Below are 22,682 nucleotides of genomic sequence, written 5' to 3' on the forward strand. Positions count from 1 at the left end.
ACCACCGAGTTGCTTGGTTGATGATCCTCGTGATTTTGCTCCATCGTCAAACCCACAAACTGCTATCAGATGTTCAGAATTGACTTCTTAATTCAATTCTCAACTGTTTTTAAACGCAAAACCCCGCAACTCTAACTGCAAGTCTATAACTGTTCCTTTCGGGTCAAATCAAAGAAACCCTAATTCGGTAACCAGCTAACAGAGAAATATTTCTATTCATACACGCGTAGAAAATCAAAATCTCCTCAATGGAGGACTCGGAGGGAGTTCTCAGCTTCGACTTCGAGGGCGGTCTCGACACCGTTCCCGCCTCCGCCTCCGCCACCTCGGGGCCCCATGTAATCAACTCCGATACTGCCTTCGGGGGATCAGCCGCCAACGCGGCCACCGCCGGCCCCGGGTCTGTCGTTGCAGTGGCTGACCCCGCCGCGGGGGGTAATCATCCGGCGGGGCGGCGGGGCTTCCGGCAGACGGTGTGCCGGCACTGGCTCCGCAGCCTCTGCATGAAGGGCGACGCCTGTGGCTTCCTCCACCAGTACGACAAGTCGCGGATGCCCATCTGCCGCTTCTTCCGGCTCTACGGTGAGTGCCGGGAGCAGGATTGCGTGTACAAGCATAGCAATGAAGATATCAAGGAGTGTAACATGTACGTGTTCCTTCTTTTGTTCATGCTTCATTTTACTAGGTTGTTGCCTTTGTTTTTTTATTTCTCGGAGAGTGATGATGTTATGGTCATTATTTTGCGTGGTGATTGATGAATGTGGGTTTTATATAAATAATGGGATTAATTAAGGGCGGTGTTGCGATTCCTTTTAAGTGGATGGAGGAGTAAATGATTTAAAGAACGAGGTTTTGCTTAGGCTTGGGTTATGCCTAAAAGGTTAGTGGACCTATTTTACTCATGGTGAACGCAGGGCGGTAGCTCTCAAATTGCAGCAGTGTGGCAAACAGTTCTTATTTATCTCATATGGATTGCAAACGGACAACACTAGAGGAGCTCAAAACCCTTTACTTTTGGACATACTTGATACCAGTTGATAGACCTTAACGGGCTTAATTTTCATGATTTTCTTATTACTTTTTCCATTATAGATAGGAATACTACTAGATACAAGCTGCCCGGTTTGGATTCAGAGTTGATCTCAACTCATCTCATCTCATCTTATCTAATCATTACAACTTTCTCAAATTTTCACACAAAATATAATAAACAATTCAACTTTTTCAAATCTCAAAACAATAATAATATTAACAAATAATATTCTTATAATATTTTATTCAACTTTCATCTCAATTCATCTTATCTCAACTCACTATCCAAACCTCACCCAGAAAGCCTCTTTTAAGCCATCTAAGAAAAAAGTGGGACCCATCATAAAAAGTGGGATTTTTTGAGTGTGTCCCGCTTTTTTTTTCAAAAGACTTGCACGTGGCTTGCACAAATCATTCCTATAGTAGACAGTTGTAATTCGTCTTGATAAGTGTATTTATTGCGCCCTTTATATGTGTTAGGATTGTGCCTACAAATGGAATGCAATTACTTATAAAAAAAGGTATGAAATCTGTTGTATGATAGTTCTTGTTTGAATATTTTTAATCTTATTTCTAGATTTCTGGTTTATATGTCGCGGTCTGATTTTGAATCACAAAGCATATAATGATTACATTGCACTGCGAAGGTTAGAAATCATTCCGTTGTAAAAATGGCTTTATTATGCACTATGTTTTAGATTTTCTTTTGGGGTTAATTTTGTATATAGTGTGAGGCAAAGCATCTTTAAATTAATAAAAGCATGGAAGGTGTATGCACTTAACTGCAAAATTCTGTAATTGCAGGTACAAGTTGGGTTTTTGTCCAAATGGTCCTGACTGTCGGTACAGGCATGCAAAACTGCCCGGGCCTCCACCTCCTGTGGAAGAGGTCCTTCAGAAGATTCAGCAATTAAATTCTTACAACTACAACTCTTCGAACAGATTTTTTCAACAACGGAATGGTGGTTTCCCTCAACAAGCAGAAAAACCTCAATTTACACAAGGTCCCAACACTACCAATCAAGGAGGGGTTGGGAAAACTTCAACGAATGAGTCTGCTATTGTCCAGCAGCAGCAACAGTCTCAGCAGCAGGTCAGCCAGAATCAGACACAACATATTCCAAATGGCCTGCCTAATCAGACGAGCAGAAGTGCTCTACCTTTGCCCCAAGGAATATCTAGGTGTGTTCAGAGTGCTGAGGTCTTTAATTAGGCTATGAAACTCAGTTTGTGTATAATTATATGGGCATTGTTGAAGAGCATATTATTCAACTAATAATTGCTCAAAAGAAATTATGGCTATGCTTAACAGCTCTGGTTAGCCTTCCTTGAGCATACGATTGTTAATTTTTATGCTGATGTACATTTTATGTTGTAATGTTCTCATTTTGACCATTAGATGCATGAATTTACTTTTTGTCTCATGTAGTGTACTTTATCAATTTATTTATTTATTTAATATTTTGGCATCTAGAAGGAAAGTAAACGCCAATTGATGCGTTGATTTGCTTCTCATCTTATGTAGTGCGATGTACATTATAATTTATGTTTCCTTGGGACATCTGAAAGAAAGTAAACAACTGTGGTATCCCCATGATAAGTTCCTAGTGTAAATTCTTGGTTAGGACTTGTAAAGAAGTCTTCTTTCTCTCTCTGAATAGATTTCCTTGTTGAGTATATTATTTTCTTTGATCAGGGAAAAAAGAAATGATATGGCAACATTGTATTAAGTTATCAAAAGAATTGGGAAAAAGGTATCTTACCTTTATTGACCAAAAACAAGTTTTGGGAAAATGCATCTTGTAATCAAATTGCTATCATCTGAAATTTTATGGTTATTTGGCGCCTTGAGTGTGATTGGAAAAAACTTTCTTCTATTTATATTATGACATAAGATATATTTTGTGCCTTGAGTATTTGAGTGATGCTATGCTCATGGAAATGCCCTAAAGCACTTGCAGCTGCTTTTATGACTCAGGTTGCGTTTGGGTAGTAAGGTGATCTCAGATATTCTGTGAATAATAGTGAAAAAGTAATGAAAAAGTAATAATAGAATATTGAATAGTAGTGAAACATAGGTGAAAAGTAATAATAAAATAATGAATAGTTGTGAACTACCCAAACTAGCCCTCAGTTCTAAGGTTGACACACCCAAAAAAATAGAAAATTCTGTGGTCGACACCTTTGGTGTCTTAGTTGTCTTTCCTTGCAGTTAAAATCCTTGTTGATCAGAATTACCTTTTATTTCAAGCAGTGTGCATCTTTTTGGTAGTTTGATATCAGTATTACCATCGAAGTCAAGCTAAATTATCAAACTTTTTGTTGAAGTACCTCTTTTCCTTTTCTGGTTTTTTGGTTTATCTGTTAGGTGATTTATGTGAGTCATGCCAATAATCTTTGGACCTAGTAACATCTCCTCTTCCCATAAGCATGTGGTAGACAGTGAGGTCATTGGTTCAATACTCTATGGCATGAGGGTTGTATTTCCTATGTTAAAAAGTGTCTTTTATGCCAATGATGCATTCTTTAGCCTTTGTGTATGTATTTTTGGTGAATTAAGTAATGAATAAATATAAAATATACATGAACATTCACATGTGTGCATATAGGTGTTGGTGTTCGCGTGTGCATAGTATAGGTGTATATACCTATACTCGGAACACAGAAAATCAATTTAGTATCATGTAGTACATTAACTATGGGACCTATTTATTGTGTAGTAAAAGATGGGAATCCTTTTGCAAAGAAATGATCTTTATGTACTTAGTGGAAGTGTATGAAGGTTGCCCAAGCACATGGTATTGAATATCCTCCCCTCCCTTTTAGGCCATAATCCTTGTTATGAATATCAGTGTTAAGAAAAATATCATTGTAATAATTGCTCGGTCAACTGTATGCTCTATAGAATAGAAGGCTGACAAGGAAGAAGGATCATCTTTTTCCTCTCCTTTCTTTTATTCCAAAACCCATGTCAGCACTTGTGAAATATTGTTGAAAGTAGGGCATCACTCTTGGCTCATCCTTCCATTTTGTCTTCCTAGTTCATTCCCATCTTCTCTTGCATCTAAGCCATCTTCTGCTTTCAGCATCTTTTCCCCCGTGTCCTACAGCTCCATATCGATTAACCAATGAAAATTGAACAAAACCTAGCCAATCATGTGGTTGTGGTTCTCTAAACAAACCCACAGCCACGTTGTGGCCTATGGCTTGGAGTAGAGAACCACGACTAGTCGTGGTCATGAGTCTGAGCAAAGAACCATGGCCATGCCTGGCTGTGGGTCTGCGCAAAGCCACGACCATGCCTTGGCTTGTGGCTCGGAGTAGGGGTTTGAGCAAATAACCACGACCACGATTGGTCGTGGGTTTGCACAGAAACCCATGGCCCGTTGTGGCCGTGGTTCTCTGAGCAAACCCACAGCTATGATGTGGCCTGTGGAGGAGGAGAAGAGGAAGGAGAGGAGGAGGAGGAAGAGGAGAAGACGTGTTGCACTACTGCGGGGTTGGGGCCGGCGACGAAGGAGGAGATGCATAAGAGAGAAGAGACTGAGAGATGGTGTTGGACGCGGGAGGGATTGAGAGAGACGAAGCTGAGGGATTAAAAAGCCCGCCCGCCCGGGCCCATGCGGGGGCTCGCTCAACAAGCCTACTTCATTTTCATGCTTCAGTTCCCAATTGTTCGCTATTTTTTTCTAAGACGGTCAAAGATGCGCTGAAGAGAGAACTTGATGTTGGGATACTATGCAAACCAACTAGACACCTTAGAGTATAATTTTATTAATGCATATAGGGCAAGATCTCCCTTCGATAGAGGGGCTTCGATTGGATATTGTACACTTGTAGGCAGTGATATGATCATTGGAAAAAGTAAGAATCAAACGGTGGTGGCACGATCTAGTGTGGAAGATAATCGTGCTTCTGTACATATCACATTTAATCCTGTTTTCCATGAAAGAACCAAGAGCATTAAAGCGGGCAGTTATTTCATTTGAGATGAGATAGGGAGGGGTTTGAATTTTCCGAGTGAAGGAACGACTAAGCCTACTAGCTAACTCTACTGATTGAATATTTCTTTGTGTGCATTGATTACAATTGATTTAACCATGGAAATGATTTTTAAGTTGTGGACCCATGGATAATGCTGAATTTTATGTCTTGTTTTTTCTTGATAAAAAATCTAAATAACTACAAAGGCTAGTTTCTTATAGATTTTTTAGAATATACATTTCTAGGTTGGCGAGGCAATAAATATTGAAGCTGCATTTCTATTGATATATCACATAGGAATGTGAGGATAACTAAAGTTGTTGGTTAGAGATTTATGAGGATGATTATTTTTTCATCTTACATAATTCGTAGGGGAGAAGAGATGAAGAAAATGTCGATAATAAAATATGTTGGATACATATGAAGCGAGTAGTTGGCAGTTGCTGTTTGGTTAATTTGTTTACACCAAATTGAATAGGGAATTTTATCAAACAAGAAATGTTATCATTTTCCTTAGCAATATTATGAAGGTAATGAGATGAGTTAGTGTAAGGTGTATAAAGAGGAAAATTATAATTAAATAAATTAATACATCATGTCAAACACCAGGGGCTTGTTTGGAGACTTGGAGTATCTTAGAATTTTGTGAATAGTAGTGAAATGTTTTGAATTAAGATGTTTTATTGGGTTTTGGGAGATGAGAGAGAAAAACTTGAATAAAAATATTATAAAGTTAAAAAAAATTGTTTGAATATAATTGTTTAATATTATTTTTGTTTTGAAATTTGTAAAAGTTGTTTTGGTTTTTTTTGTTTTGTTTTAAAGTTTGTAGAAGTTGGATTGTTTTTGTGTTTGGATAATGATTAGGTAATGATTAAATGAAAAAGTTGAAGATTTAAAATTGAAAAGTGTTTGTGTTTGAGTGATGTTTGAGAATCAAATTATGAGAAGTTTTGAGAATTCTGTGTTCAAATGTCCCCAATGTCATCTGCTTTCATCGTCAAATGATATTTTTACTAGAGAAAAGAGGAAAAAAAGTAGTGTTCAAGTTTTCTTGAATGCTGAGGTGCCTGCTTTATTTGGTGAAGGATGATTATGCGCCTTAGACTATATGTCCACACATCTTTGGGATTCTGCAAAATATGTAAAAGTCAGAGTAGACAGTATAGAGTAGTTAGAAGCAATGTAGAAAACATGAAGATATTGCTTTACAAATTGGAGATATTGTTCTATATTCCTGGCTGTCGGTTGATCCAAGATCTGGTTATTCTCTGTCCTTTTATCAATTTCTTGGAATCTCATGATTTTAGGAATTGTCTATTAGGCTGTAGTTATATACTGCATGGGTCCGTCCTTGGGGATTACCTTTTCTTTCGTACTAAAATACTTACAAGGACTGGAAAAACTAATAATTTAATTCCATGTCTATTGAAGAATGCAATTGTTCCAAAGGCCATTGGATAGAGGATCTTCTCCTGTGCTGGGAGTTTGGTTGACAATAAAATTGGGTTTCTAGACGGCTTTTTTCATGCATTTTAAAGAAACTAGAGGCACATTATTTGCATTCTTGGTAACAAAATATGTAGGTTGGTTATTTTTTATGCAAGGATACGAAGTTAGTGGCATTTTGTTCTCTTGATAAAGATTGCCAAATTTTATGTGGTGTTAACAAGTATCAGTATCAGTGTATCACATTACAGTCAATGAGCTTGACTTAAATAGCACCTCTGCACCTATATAACAGTTGCTGGTGAAGTCGTGGCATCATCATCACTAGGTTTATGATAGGTCAGAAAAGTTTTATTGAGCCAAGTAAATAGACATAGCCCAAGTATACTGGAAGTATACAAATGTGGAAACCTAGTTACAAGTCAGGAACTAGGAAAAGAAACAAGGAAATCATGGACACTAGTTCCATTGAATACAAGGGCAGAAGACCAAAGAAATTTATGTTGAACTTACCAATAAAAATAAAAGATCTGTAATCAGTTTACTGTAAATTTGAAGCTTCATTATTGCTAGCCACATTAGTTACTAAGTATCACCTACTATCTTGCAAAAATTCCCTGCATCTTACCTCCTTACTTTTGTATGAGTGTGTTTCTGTTATAGGAATAATTTGTGTTGGTCCTTCAGTGAAATTCAGTTTATACTAGATTCTGTGTGACTGAAAATTTAAGTTCGCCTGTACTTTGGTGGACCATCTAGCCAGAGTTAGGAAAGCATATACCTTCTTTGGCTAAAAGTATGATACTTGAGTATATACCATTCCATGATACCAGTTTTATTTGTTTCCAGCATTATGATGTAGGCTTAGTGTTTGAAAGGTGGATCAAGCTCCCAGAAGGCAGAAGGCATTTCCTTCATGCCATTTTTGGCTCATTTAGTAACTGTTGGTTTCCTGCTGAACTTTTAGTCTGATGACCGTACATTATTTTATTTCCAGTTAAAGCTACTTGTTATGTTTATTTAGGTTGGACTTAATGAATGGGGATGTAATTTGTTTCCAAACATTGAACCTCAGGTATTTTATTGTTAAAAGTTGCAACCGTGAAAATTTGGAATTATCTGTACAGCAAGGAGTATGGGCAACTCAAAGGAGCAATGAGGCTAAACTGAATGAAGCTTTTGACTCTGCTGAGAATGTGATTTTGATTTTCTCTGTCAACCGGACTCGGAATTTCCAGGTATACTTTTGATTTGATAACCTACGAAAAGCTATTTAATCTGTACTCTAGATCTATGTGATTATCAATGACTACATAGCTTACTAGGTTCTAAATTCCACCGTCAGTCCGAATCTCTGGTTTCGTCTGTTTGAGGTAAATGCAAAGACATCTATATTTTGTCAGGGTTGTGCAAAGATGACATCCAAGATTGGTGGTTCTGTTGGTGGGGGCAATTGGAAATATGCACATGGAACTGCACATTACGGGCGAAATTTCTCTGTCAAATGGTTAAAGGTACATCTTTTTCTCTTATTGGTAACAAATTTTGTCAGGATGTCTGTAGTACTTCTTTGTTACCAGGTTGTTCTTGCTTCCAAATGTTCATGTTGCAACTGATGACAAAAACCATGACCCTGACATGGCTGCTGTTCAACTTACTAAATGACTAAAACATTTTTATTGCCTTCCTCTTTCCAAGTAATGAATCCCGGAGATTTGGTAGGGGCATGTTAGAAGAGCGTGGTTCTATTTTTCTTTTCTTTCTTGAGATTCTGATTGCAGGTCACAGGCTTGTTTTGAGAAATGTAATTGTGTTTTATACAAGTGGCTGATATGCACATTCCATACCAGAGTTGGTTTTCCTGAAGCTTTAAAGAAAAGAAGAATTTACATGGAGTGTCTGAACTTTTGGCATTTTTTTGAAACTCTTTTTGAAATATGTATACTATTATGGAGATAGGGAAATTATTTATTTATTTATTTGGGTAAGTAGACAAGGCAAAATTGATGGAGCAGAAAACCAAATAGTTTACATATATTAACAGTTTTATGTGCATGCCTACTTGGTATAAATAAAAAATTTTAATGGCTACTTAAACATTCTTATATGCAGTTATGTGAATTGTCCTTCCAAAAAACTCGCCATCTACGGAATCCATTCAACGAAAATTTACCAGTAAAGGTAATGCTTTGGGCCTTTATAAGAAAATGTTGAAGCTCCAGCATAATTTTGAGTTGTTTTACGTTCTTTTTGTTGCGGCTATTGATTATTTCTTCTTCATCTTCTCTCTGCTTCCTTCAGCATCTCCTTGTTGGGCGATGTTCATTAGGGGATCTCTATTATGGGCTAGGTGTTTTCTCTTGTATACACCTAGTGTACTTGGTTATGCCTATTGATATTAATACATTTTTACTTATAAAAGAAAAGGCATCTCCTTGTTTTCTTTTTGATTGAACCATGGCCAGGTTTGACCTGGGCCAAACTAAGGAGATGGGTGCATTATTTTGGTTTGAGCTTGGCTATGACCAGCCTTACATGAGATAGGATTTAGTAATATCCTCATCTGCCCTTCTGAAGGACACGTGCATATGAGATGCCTGTGCACCCATATTTATGAAAATATCCACATATGTATATGAAATGCCTGTGCACCACACGTGTGTGCTTACGTAATGGATATACTAGTATACGCAGCTTCTGGTGGATTTTAGCAGCACCCTGAATTGAGAACTAAGAAGGCCAAACAACGATGCCATACTATAAATTTAGAATAAAATGCTTTATTGGTGGGTTTTAGCAGCACCCTAATATTAGGCTGAATGTTAGGCATCCTTTGGTTAGTGCCAGAAAATTACATTTGCTTTTAAAAAGTACAAAATAGCATAGACGCACAAATTTATAAGTTTTCCTAAGATATATATACCAAGTGGATGAGAATATTTGCTTTGACAATAAAAATATATACCAGTAAAAAGTGAATCAAAATATGCTGATTTTCCAACCTTGGCTTCTTGACTGGGGTTGAGATAACCCATACTGAATTTTGTGTGATAATCCTTAAGAGATGTTCTGGTGACATTTGCTGGAGCTAGCAAACATAATTTGTTGTTTGCTTCCAGTTTCTAGTGCAAAGGGAAGTGGGAAAAGTTGCAGTTGCTTCTAAAAGAATCAAAAGCAATATTTCTAAGTGATGCTCTAAGACATGAGAATTTGTACGCATACAAATGAGGCACCCTTGCCGATATGACAGAGAATACTGTTGGTTACCACTTGATCTATAAACACATAAAATGCCAACTGCATTTGTTGAGTAATACTAATGATTGCACCTTTGATGATACTTTGTTTCTTGCTTATAAAAAATATAAATAATGATTAAATAAAAGTGCACAAAACAGGGCAGAACTTCATATAAATGCTACAATAAACGACAACTTGTAACTACATAAGGGAAAAAGAAAAAGGAAAATGATTAACTTACTACTCTTTTACAATTCTTTTACAACTCTATATTAAATGAATGACACTTTTATAAAATTGAAATTCATTTTTAATGAAGTGGCATTCTTGCATTGGTTGATTGTGAAATGGGCTGTAAAAGAGTTGTAGGAGTCATGAGTGCTACAGATGGTCTAATGAGAGGAATGGAAGTGATTGACACGGGAGCTTCCTTAAGCATTCCAATCGGCGGAGCGACTCTAGGAGGAATTTTCAATGTGCTTGGAGAGCCTGTTGACATCTCCTATTCATAGATCTGCGCCTGCCTTTATACAGTTAGATACAAAATTATCTATTTTTCAAACAGGAATTCAAGTAGTAGAGGTTTTTGCTGGATATGATGTCTAATCTTCCTGTTGTGTTTCTTCTTCCTTAGATTGGGTGTATTCTGTTGTTTGTTAGTTGTTTTTTAAGCGATGGATAGGAGTTTGCGTATAGAATCCAAGGTTTTTGTTTTTAGGAGAAAGGGAGGTAATATGTTCTGTATAACAAAAAAGGGAAGAAAACATACGTTGTCTTTATATCTATCTGGTGGAATGGTGGTTTGGTTTGCTAAGGAGATAGAGGTTTGTTGGAAGAATCTTGGCAAGATGGTTGATTATCGGACTAGAAGGGAGGGAGACAAAGTTTTTATGTTGCAGGGGGGCCATAATCAGTCTGGTAGGTTTTTGAAGATGCAAGAATATGGCACAGGTTTGGGTAAAGGAGTTTTAGTTATCCCTGAAGGGAGAAGAGGATGTGGATGGGCTGGTTTTGTGAGATACTTACAATGTTGGGTCCTCTTCTGCTGTGACATATCATGCTGGTAGAGGTACGTCGAAGGTTGGGCCAGGTTGTAAATCAATCGAGTAGCTATTTGAGGGCTGATACTTCTTTACATGTTGGTGATGATAAGGCTGGTGGAGGTTCTTATGTGGCAGCATTGATGAAACCAGTGCAATTCTCAGAGAGATTTGGAGGTGCCAAGAATATGAAAGAGGTTATCTCACCTGAAGATGGTAGGAGGAAGGAGGGGGGGACAGAACTCAGGCGAAATTATGCAGATGGAAGGAGTTACGAGGTGTTGAAAAACATAAGAGAAGTGGAAGGGACACTTTGGCATTTGCGTTTTGAATTAATGGGATGGAAGGATAAAATTGTCTTTTTATTAAATAAGGTTGATGGAGGGCTGGGTTTTATTATGGGTTTGGGACGAAAGATGGGAGCCCAAGAAAACAAAGAGAGTCTGGATGAGGAGAAGCATGGGTCAAGTGAGGAAGGTTGTGGTAGTGGGCTGGGTAGAGGCCCATTAAAGAGATCTGTTTGTTGGAGACCCAAGAATAGCAACGTGGTTCTTTTGGGCCCAAGAGGAGAATTGATGCGTTGGCCCAACCCATCGTCGGCGACGCTAGTTCGTTTGTCACCACAGAGGGGTGTGATAGAGGGAGGCGATCCTAACGGGTGTTTGCTGGTGAGGAAGGGCTTGAAGGAGAGGGTGGTTCCGAGATCTATTCGCCCGATAGAGGAGAAGGATGCCAGTTTCAACTGTTCGACGGCGCCGTTGGTGGTTTTGTTTGCACAAAAAGGAGCGACGAAGGGAGTTGAGCAGGATGGGTGTTCCCCGGCAATTAAAAACTTGACGACGACGTCATCTCGAGATTGTTCAAAGAGTGTGGAATCTGAAAATTTGCAAGATAGACTGAGATCGAAGCTTTGTGTGGTTTCTTAATCACTGAGTGGTTCGATGGTGGAGAAAACTTGTTTAGGAGGGCCTTCGAGGGTGGGAAGCCATCTGGAGACTGAGTTTGTGCTCTCACCCTCGGTCTTAGATTGGAATCAGGAAGGGTCGAGTAAGGAGAAGGCCAAGAATAAAGAAGTTCTGTCTGTTCAAAACTTTCAGGTGAGTAAGGGAGGAGAAGTAAGGGAGGAAGGAGTAAAGGTGGTGGATGAGGTAGTTGTGAATGAGGGGGTGGAGAATCAAGCTATTGATGTAGTTGGTTTGTTGGAGAATGGAGATACTTTTTCTGAGAATAATTTTGTTGAGATGCAAAGGGGTCCTATTTGCTGTTCAAAGGATGTGGAGGGTGAATTTGGAGTTTCATGTGATCCAGCAGAGGAATTTTCTCCAGTTCCTCTATGTTCGGTTTTCCCTGATATTGAGTGGAATTCAAAATCTTCAGATTGGGTGTTGAGAAGGGTGGATGAGATTAAGGAGTGTGTGGGTGTGTCTTGTGATGGTTTTGAGGAGCAGTTTAGAGCTTTATTGATTGCAATTGAGGCTGCTCAGCCTTCGTTGGCCAGATCTGTCTTAAAGAAGGAGAGGGAATTGAAAAAGGTTGTCGTGCTTGGTAAACTATGATGGGAATGGAGGAAGCGTAGTTAGGAATAAGGGAAAGCGACTTCGGGTGAAATTTTGGTTTAGAAATGGAGGGTGGATGTGATTTGTCTCCAAGAAACTAAACTGAAATTTGTGAATCAAGCTACTGTTCAGAGTCTGTGGAATTGTAGTAGTGTGGGTTGGGTAGAGTTGGTGTCTAATGGGGCTTCAGTTGGAATTATAATAATGTGGAATAGGTGGGTGGTGGAGTTGAGGGATCATTTTGTGGGGGAATTCTTGGTGGCATGTCATTTTAAGAATATTGAGATGGGTTTGAATGGGCGTTTGCTGGAGTGTATGGCCCTAATGTGGATAGTAGTTGGAATTTGTTATGGGATGAAATGTCGGGTGTATGTGGTTGGTGGAATTTACCTTGGTGTTTTGGTGGGGATTTTAATCTCACTCGTTTCCCTAGTGAGAGATCAGGGAAATCATATTTTTCACATGCGATGTCTACTTTTTCAGATTTAATTTTTTATTTAAATCTGATTGATTTACCTTTGGTGGGAGGAGATTATATACTTGGTCTAATGGTAGGTCATTTTCAAGGCTGGATAGGTTTCTGGTTTTGCCTTCTTGGGAGGCTCATTTTTCTGGTTTGAGTCAGAAATTATTGCTGAGATTGTGTTCTGATCATTATCCTATCATGTTGGATTGTGGTGGAATTGAGGGTGGGAGAAGGTATTTTAAATTTGGAAACATGTGGCTGAAGGATGAGGGATTCATGGACAGGGTGAGAAGTTGGTGGAATTCCTATAATTTTTCTGGCACTCCTAGTTTTGTCTTGGCTGGAAAATTGAAATCTCTTAAGAAAGATATAAAGAGATGGAATAAAGAGGAGTTTGGGAATTTGGGTAGCAAGAGGAAGCTTCTTTTGGAAGAGGTGACAGGTTTGGATGAGAAGGAGGTGCAAGGGGTGATATCGGGGGAGGATAGAATCAGAAAAATCGGGGTGGTTTCTGAACTGGAAAATATTGCGTTAATGGAGGAAATTTCGTGGAGGCAAAAATCTAGGTGCTGTGGTTGAAGGAAGGAGATAGGTGCACGGAATTATTTCATCAAATGGCGAACTCTCATAGAAAAAATAATGTGATTGAAGTTCTTCGAGATGGGGGCAGACTTATCATGGATCAAGAAGACATTAAGGCTCACATAGTGAATTTTTATGAGCAGCTGTTTTCAGAAGATTTTTCTTGGAGACCAAAACTGGACAGACTTGGTTTCGACTCTATAGATCAGGTCAAAGCTGATTGGTCGGAGAGAGAGTTTGAAGAAGTACTTAATGTGGTTAAAGGTATGGATAGGGAAAATTGATAAGGCTCTGGGTCCGGATGGGTTCTCTTTGGCCTTTTTTCAAGCATGCTGTGACATAGTCAGAGAAGATATTCTGAAGGTGTTTTCTGAGTTTCATTCGTATATGAGGTTTGAGAAGAGTTTTAATGCGACTTTCATTGCACTTATTCTGAAAAAGGTAGGGGCTGTGGAGATGAGAGAGTTTCATTGCACTTTGTCTAACCTGCCCACTTATTTCTTATCTCTTTTTCCATTGCCGGCAAGGGTTGAAAGAAAAATTGAGAGTTTATTTCGTTTTTATGGGGTGGTAAAGGAGTTGAAAAAAAGTTTCATTTGGTTAGTTGGAAGAAGGTTTGTCAACCAATTGATTGTGATGGGTTGGGGATAAAAAATTTAAGTGTGTTTAATAGAGCATTACTTGGAAAATGGCTTTGGAGATACCACTTGGAAAGTAATGCCTTTTGGAAAAATGTTATTGATGTAAAATATGGTAGTTTGTGGGGAGGTTGGTGTTCTAAAGATACTAGTGGTGCGTACGGGGTGAGTTTGTGGAAGTTCATTAGAAAATGATTGGGGGTTTTTTCAAATCATATTAGATTGAAGGTGGGAGATGGGAAGAGGATACTTTTCTGGCATGACTTGGGTTGTGGGGATTCTTCACTTAAGCTGGACTTTCCCTCTCTTTTCAGAATTGCAAGGGATCAAAATGCAGCTGTAGGAAAGTCTTCTGTTGCATTGACAATAATATTAAGTGGAATGTTATCTTTATCAGGGATGTTAATGACTGGGAAGTGGACGATGTTAAGGCTTTTCTGGAAAGACTTAACAGTTCAGAGTTGATGCTAGGTAGGGAGGACAGCATGCTGTGGATTCCTGCAGGAAATTCTAAGTTCTCTATCTCCTCTTTTTACAAAATATTAACCAGTCACAGGAGTTGTGAATCTCCCTGGAAAAACATATGTAAAGTGAAAGTTCCTTCCAAGGTTGCTTTTTTCTGTTGTGTAGTATCCTTGGGCAAAGTGTTGACAACTGAAAATCTTAGAAAGAGAGGTATGTACATTGCTGATTGGTGTGTCATTTGCAAGAAGGATGGGGAATCTGTTAATCACCTCTTTCTTCATTGTGAAGTGGCTAGGTTCTTGTGGAATGAGGTTTTGAATTGGACTGGTTGACTTTGGGTAATGCCCAAGGAAGTGGTGGATTTATTGGTAGGGTTTGAAGGGAGATACCACCATGAACGGGAGGCCTTCTGGCGAACCGTCATTGCCTTGAAGCACGGGGAATCATGGGGAGGGTGGTGTTCCAATGAGGTGAGTGGCCCCCACGGAGTAGGGCTTTGGAAACATATCAGAAGAGGATGGGACATCTATGCAGCACACACTTGCTTCAAAGTCGGCAACGGTGTTAAGGTAAAATTTTGGCATGACTTATGGTGTGGTGATCGGGCACTCAAGGATGTATATCCAGGAGTCTACAGCTTAGCAAGACGGAAAGATGCATCCATTGCCGATCTACTTAGCTTTACAAATGGCTCATTCCAATGGAACCTTACTTTCAATAGAAATGCACAAGATTGGGAGATGGATGACATTTCGGCCTTCTTTGACCTTGTGTACTCCACTCGGATGTCGGGGGAAGGAGAAGACAAGTTATATTGGCGTCCCTCTAAGAAAGGAGTTTTCACGGCCCGCTCGTTTTATCATTCCTTACATGTGCACAACTCAGTCCCATTCCCATGGAAGAGCATCTGGAAGACGAAGGCACCTCTAAAGGCAGCTTTTTTTGTATGGACTGCCACGTGGGGAAAGATTCTTACCATAGATAACCTGAGGAAACGCGGCATCATAGTTATGAATTGGTGTTATATGTGTAAGAAAAGTGGTGAGTCCGTAGACCATCTCTTACTACATTGTGAGATTGTCAGGTCCTTATGGTCCGAGGTCCTAGCACGGGTGGGGTTAGCATGGGTGATGCCAGAAAAAGTAAGTGAGTTTTTAGCCTCTTGGAGAGGTATTAGGGGCAACTCTCAAATTGCCTCCATATGGAAGATGCTACCTATTTGTCTATGGTGGTGCATTTGGGGGGAGCGGAACACAAGATGCTTTGAAGATCAAGAGAGATCAATGGAAGAGCTTAGAACTTTGTTTTTTAATACTTTACTCCATTGGTCAATTGTAATTGATTTTCAGGGCAGGTCTTTTCACGATTTCCTTGTATCCCTAAGCTAGACTTAAATTTGCTCATGTATATGTCCCGTATACTTGGGCATCCTTTGTATCACTTTTGATCAATAAATTTTTGTTTACCGATAAAAAAAAAATTGGTAGGGTTTGAAGGGTTGCAAGAATGCGGTTCGTGTTTGGAAGATGATTCCTTCTTGTCTCATGCGGTGCATATGTCTTGAAAGGAATAGGAGATGCTTCGAAGACAAAGAACATTCATTGGGAGAACTTAGGGATATTTTCTTTAGTACTTTGAGTTTGTGGTTTAAAGCTTTTGTAATGGAAGATAATTTCCAGAATCTGTTTTAGTTTTCCTTTCGTTTTTGGAAAGTAGTAGGTAGTCCTTTGTATACGTCCTGTGTACTTGGGCTTATGCCTATTTCTTGGGAATAAAATATTTTATTACTTATCAAAAAAGAGTTGTAAGTGTATCCTTGTGCATAAGGGCCTTCAAGTTCCCATGCTATAAAAAATTAAAACATAAATATTCAAATTTTAATGCATATGGCATTGGTGCACTCACTGGAAGTTGGATTGAAAATACAACTCTTGCAAAAAAATATTGTATTTTAACCATGCTCACCATCTTGTACCTATCTTCATGGTCATTTTTTTTCTTTTTGCTAGGCATTTTGTTTTTTTTTGTTTTTTTTTTTGGGGGAGGGGGGGGGGGGGTGTGGGGTTTGAACCCCCAACCATGGACCCAATGGTCCCTATGGACCATGGGTGGTGGCATTCGGCTTGAAGGCCATTGGCATCTTCACTGTCATTTCACCACTTCCTTTCACTTGCTATCATTTTCATTCCAAATGTGTTTATTTGGCTTGCGAGACACTGTACCTCGTGGCCACCTCTCGGTTTGAGCTCCAATTGACGTCCTTGTTATGCATGTGTTGTTGCAGATAAGTAGAGACTGTCAAGAGCTAGAGCCTTCTGTTGGTGAGCAGTTGGCTTCCTTGCTTTATCTTGAGCCGGATAGTGAACTTATGGTATGTGTTTTTTTATTCATTCTGTGATGCAATAGAGTATTTATTACAACAGTTTTGGGTAAAAGGAGAAAAATGGAAAACAAAGAAATAAAGATCGAAATAAACTGAAAAATGGCAAATATATACATATGTTGTTAGTGTGAGGGGTGGGATTGCGTAAAAGTATTCCATATGGATGTGTTTAAAATATTTTCACCAATAAGATAGCTTTCTTGACTCACACACATAAGATAAGTGATTCAATGTATTGAATACATATGCATTGTGTTTCACCTCACCATCTCACAGAAAATGATGCATTGCTTTTTGTTATAAGTAAAAAAGAAATTTATTAATCCAAATAATTAGCCAATTAGGCATAGCTCAAGTACATAGGGGAGTATACAAGAGAAAACTCCTAAATACGAGCTAAGAACTAGAAAAGCAACATAGAAATCATGAAAACAGGTCCCATCCAATACAATAGCCAATGCCCAAAGTAATAACGTATGGAAGAAAAAATCTCTAATCCTTCCCAACCAGCATTCTCTATCTTCAAAATAATGTTCGGTCCTCTCTGTTAAAATATAAAATAAATAATAAAATCTATCTCTTCCCATCAGTTTAAACTTTTGGGACAAGTGGTAATTTCACATGGTATCAGGGCAGGGGTCTTGAGTTCAAATCCTGAATCTACATTCTACCTCATTTAATTAAATATTCCACATGTTGGGTCACTCATTGAGGGAGAGTCTGGACCACACGTGAGTGGAAGTGTTAAGATATAAAATAAGTGATAAAATCTACATCTTCCCATCATTTTAAGCTTTTGGGACAAGTGGTGATTTCACACTCTCATTGCATATACATCACATAAGACATAAGGGAACCGTCTTCCAAATGACTGCAATTTGAAGATTACCCTGAATTCCTCTTGTTCAGGAGATCCACCACCCTTCTAGGCATCACCCAGGCAATACCAATCCTATTCAAAATCTCATCCTAAAGAACTTTTGCCACTTCACAATGGAGAAGTAGATGATCCACAGATTCTCCATTACTTTTGCACATAAAGCATCAATCCATAATAAATAGACCACACTTTCTCAAATTATTTATAGTCAAAAATTTTCCAAGCATGCCAACCAACCAAAAAAAGAAACCTTGAGAGGCACTCTGCTTCTCCAAATGCACTTCTAAGGAAAATCATTAGGGCGTTGATACGACATAACCTTGTACAGTGATCTGAGAAGTTCTTATTCCTGGGGTGAATCCAAAGCAACCTATCCTCCCCATCACTCCTCCCCCATATTCAAGGCATACATCATGCAGTAAAAATCTGAGATTTTCCCCACCTCCCAATCCTGTACAGCTCTAATAAACATCACATTCTACAGAAATCCTGTACAGAAGCACCCTGATCGAATGCAATCCTAGAAAGAGAAAGGAAAGTATTCTTTAGGGCTGTATCCCCACACCAAATATCATGCCAAAATCTAATCTAAGATTCCCTACCCGCCACAAATCTGAAATTGTTAATGAAATGCCCCTGTCCATTTTGAATAAATTTCCACACTCCCACACTGTACACAACTCTCACTTCATTTGAACACCACCCTCCCCAAATGTTTCCAAATTTGGCATCGATGACATTCCTCCAAAGAGCATCCCCTTCTTGGTGATATCACTATAACCATTTCTAGTGCCTTGTTAAAAATTCTAAGCTTTTGAACCCTGAAACCTTCATAAGAGATTGGAGTACAAATCTTATCCTACTTAAGTAAATGGAACTTATTCTCATCCCCCAAACCACCCCACAAGAAAGCACGAAAGATCTTTTCCATCCTATTAGCCCACCCTACAAGCAAAGGAAATAAAGATAGAAAATACGTAGGGAGGTTAGATAAAGTGCTTTTAATTAAGGGGATTCTCCCCCCTTTAGACAAATAAATTCATTTCCATCCCGCCTATCTCTATCTTTTTAATGACACCATCCCACATTGCCTTTGACTTTTGAGGAGCCCCCAATTGGAGACCAAGATACTTCATTGGCAAAGACGACACGCTATAACCCAAAGTAGTAGTGAAGTCCCCTATCTTATGTACAAAACCTACATGTATCATTTCAGACTTGACAAATTCACTTTTAGGGCTGAAACAACTTCAAAATAAAGCAAAAGGGCCCGCAACGAATGAATCTGGTCAAGATCCAGCTCACAAAAAATTAATGTGTCATAAGAAAAGAGATGTGAGACATTTACTTGCCATTCGAAGATCCACCCACTGAAAAACCAGTAAGAAAACACCCATCCACCACTGCCTCCAACATTCTGCTCAACACATCCATTATTAAAACAAAAAGGAAAGAAGACAAAGGATCCCCTTGTCTCAAACCATGGGAACTGTTAATAAACCCACAGAGGTGCCATTTACCAAAATTGACAATCTAGCAGTAGTAATACAAGGCTTCATCCACTCGCACCACTTCTCCCCAAATCCATGCCTTCCAACAAGGTACACCAAAAAATCCCAATTAACATGATCACAGGGCTTCTCAATATCCATTTTGCAAATAATATCTGGAACTCTGGCTCTAATTCCACTTTCCAAGCATTTATTAGCAATGAGTACCAAATCGAGAATTTGTCTCCCCTAGACAAAAACATTTTGTGACTTTGAAATATCTTCTCAATACAAAAACATTTCTTATCAAAATTTTTCAAGGGTTGGTGGGGGGTAATAATAGAGATTTTTCACAAGAACAAGATGACAAATAAATTTATAAGAAATTTCAACACGCTAAGTGTAATGCCCCCACTAAGTCCCACGTTGGGTGGGAGAATTATGATAGTGGTGAATGGGTATCACAAAAGTGTATTATCAATTGGTGGAACTGGGTTTTATAATGATTCTAAGGAGCTCCAATTATGAAGTTTACTATTCCTCTTGGAGTATAAGCTTTAGATATAACTTGGGCTTTCGTTGGGTTGTTACAAATGATATCAAAGTCAACCTAGTTACTGGATACTTGATGTGATGTGGACCCTGGCAAGGATGCGAGGGGTTTGAGTGGGGAACGTTGTAATGCCCACTCTCTCTCACATTGGGTGAGAAAAAGTATGACAGGTGAATGTGTATAATAAAAAGGCATTTAATTATTAAGTCCCACATTGGTTCCTTACTAGGTGAAATTGGGCTTTTTAATGATTCCAAGGAGCTCCCAATTCGTCATTGACTAGTTCTTTTTTGCGTATAAGCTCAGATGTGGCTTAGCTTTCCTTTAGTCCTTACACTTGATTTTTCTTTGTGATTTGGTGGAACCATCTACATTACTTATTACATAGAAGTGACAGGTGGAAATAAAAGTCCCAAGTCAAATCCGGTTTACTTTAACACTAGGAATCTCCATGGCTCATTTATAATCAAATGTGATGGAGATACAATCTCTGAGTTGGCAGTCATGCAGCAACTAAGGACAAGGGAACTAGAGGGTGAGACGAACTAAGGCCTTGTTTGGTTACACAAACCATCTCATCACATCTCATCTCATCTAATCATTACAACTTTTTCAAATTTCCACACAAAATACAAGAAACAATTCAACTTTTTCAAATCCCAAAACAAAAATAATATTATAATAATATTTTAATCAACTTTTATCTCATCTCATTTGTGTAACCAAACGAGGCCTAAGAGTGATGTATTAACTTTTGTTGCCTGAAACAAAAGAATAATGGATTACATTGTGGATGGAGTTAGGTGCAATTAAACTCTACTCTCTCTTCCGCTATGTGCTTTGTGGACATGGATGAACTTCAGTGGTAGACATAATGATCTGTTACAGGACTACTTGCTGGTGGAAGATGGATCATGCATAGTCAAAGTTTTGTTTTAGAAATAGTTCGCATTGATTGGTATAGTTGCCTTGTAATAATATGTGGAGATGGAATAGCATGCTGACATGACAACTGTATCAACTTCTGAGACAATCTAAGAGGGGCTAGAGAAAATTAATGACATTAAAGATAACTCAGAGTACCGCATGAAATGCGATCATCAGTGCATGGAACTACCACTAGCAAGCTTGGAAAATCAGGAAGTGGGCATCTGGATGGTTGAGAATAGAACTTCGAATTTTGTTTCCATAAACTGCTACCATTTTGTAGCTTTATAACTTATGGTTGAATAAATCACTCAATTCATCGACCATATAAATATATAACATTAGGTAGGATAAGTTACTGGACACCAAGATATTGTTGGTGTAATCAATCTGTTTCCCAAGGAGTCCAGTGACACGCATGTTTTGTGAGGAAATCAATGGAGACAACATAAGAACTGCATTGCCGCATCTTTTGTGAGGAAGTGGATGGAGACAATATAAGATCTGCATTGCACTGCAATATGCTCTGTGTTTAATGCCATTTTAAAAGGTCGGAACTAAATGAATCTGATCGTTGTCTTTTCTCCTTTGGTACAGGCAATTTCACTTGCAGCTGAGTCAAAACGAGAGGAGGAGAAAGCAAAGGGAGTTGATCCAGAAAATGGAGAGAATCCAGACATCGTCCCATTTGAGGACAATGAAGAAGAGGAAGAGGAAGAAAGTGAAGAAGAGGAGGATAGCTTCAGCCAGGTTCCTGGGGCAGCAACTCAGGGTAGAGGAAGAGGCAGGGGAATCATGTGGCCACCTCACATGCCGCTAGCACGTGGTACCAGACCTATGCCTGGGACACAGGGTTTCCCCCCTGTAATGATGGGTGCTGATGGATTATCTTATGGAACTATTACACCTGATGGGTTTCCTATGCCAAATCTCTTTGGGGTTGGCCCCCGTGCTTTTGCGCCATATGGTCCTAGATTCTCTGGTGATTTTCCAGGTCCAGCCTCTGGCATGATGTTTCGTGCGCGGCCTTCTCAACATTTTCCAGCTGGTGGATTTGGGATGATGATGGGTCCAGGGCGTGCTCCCTTTATGGGAGGGATGGGGGTTGCAGGTATAAATCCAGCTCGACCTGGTCGGCCAGTTGGTATGCCCCAAATGTTTCCACCACCCTCGCTTCCATCCTCTCAAAATATCAATCGGGTTGTGAAGAGAGACCAGAGGGATAATGATCGAAATGACAGGTATAGTGCAGGTTCAGATCACATCAAGGGTCAAGAGATGCCTAGTCCGGGCAGACGACCAGATGATGAGACACAGTATCATCGAGGATTCAAGGCTCACCGTGAAGATCAACATGGTGGTGGTAATAACTTTAGAAATGATGACAGTGAAAGTGAGGATGAGGCGCCTAGGCGATCAAGGCATGGGTAGGGAAGAAAGAAATGGTGAGGCTCAGAAGGAGATGCTGCCACCGGCTCTCATCACTTGACAGATTCGACCAGCTGAATAGCATAACGAGTGACATAACTGGGGAAGCCATCTTTCTCAGGCTGACCTGCTTTCTTGGAAACAAAATAAAAGTAGAAGTCTTCCGGAGTACTTTTGCTGTATCTAACAAGTCCAGGGTGGTGAAATGTCTTGTTTTCGAAAATCTATTCTAAGTGTTCAAATGTGTTGCTAGGACTAGTTGAGTTAATAACGAATCGAGAAGAGTGAGATGAATAGTTACGGGGACTTGGTAGTAATATAGGCTAACGTACTTGTAAATAATCATTACAATATTGTATCCAATAGTCTACTCTATTGATCTACATCTTCTCCACTATCACTGATCAGTGTATGTATTTCTCTTATAATATATGTACATGTCATTTGGTTACAGTATCTGTATATCTACTATTTGTTCTCTAGAAATCCTGGGTTGTCATCCATGAAATTACCTCCAAACTTTCTCTACAATGATCTTCCTAATATGGTTGGTTAGAGAGTGAAAGTTT

General features: G+C 39.1%; 1 protein-coding gene across 1 annotated transcript; it reads left to right on the forward strand.

Annotated features, from left to right (window-relative positions):
• Positions 1-22,569, forward strand: LOC109011215 (30-kDa cleavage and polyadenylation specificity factor 30-like). Its single transcript, XM_018992323.2, has 7 exons — positions 1-646; positions 1,837-2,214; positions 7,541-7,703; positions 7,869-7,979; positions 8,578-8,646; positions 16,737-16,823; positions 21,283-22,569. The coding sequence occupies exons 1-7, from the start codon at positions 249-251 to the stop codon at positions 22,114-22,116; spliced, it is 2,040 nt and encodes a 679-aa protein (XP_018847868.2). The 5' UTR covers positions 1-248; the 3' UTR covers positions 22,117-22,569.
• Positions 22,570-22,682: the final 113 nt, after the last annotated feature.

Source organism: Juglans regia, chromosome 4 (genome assembly GCF_001411555.2).
Source record: "Juglans regia cultivar Chandler chromosome 4, Walnut 2.0, whole genome shotgun sequence".
Lineage (NCBI taxonomy): Eukaryota > Viridiplantae > Streptophyta > Magnoliopsida > Fagales > Juglandaceae > Juglans > Juglans regia.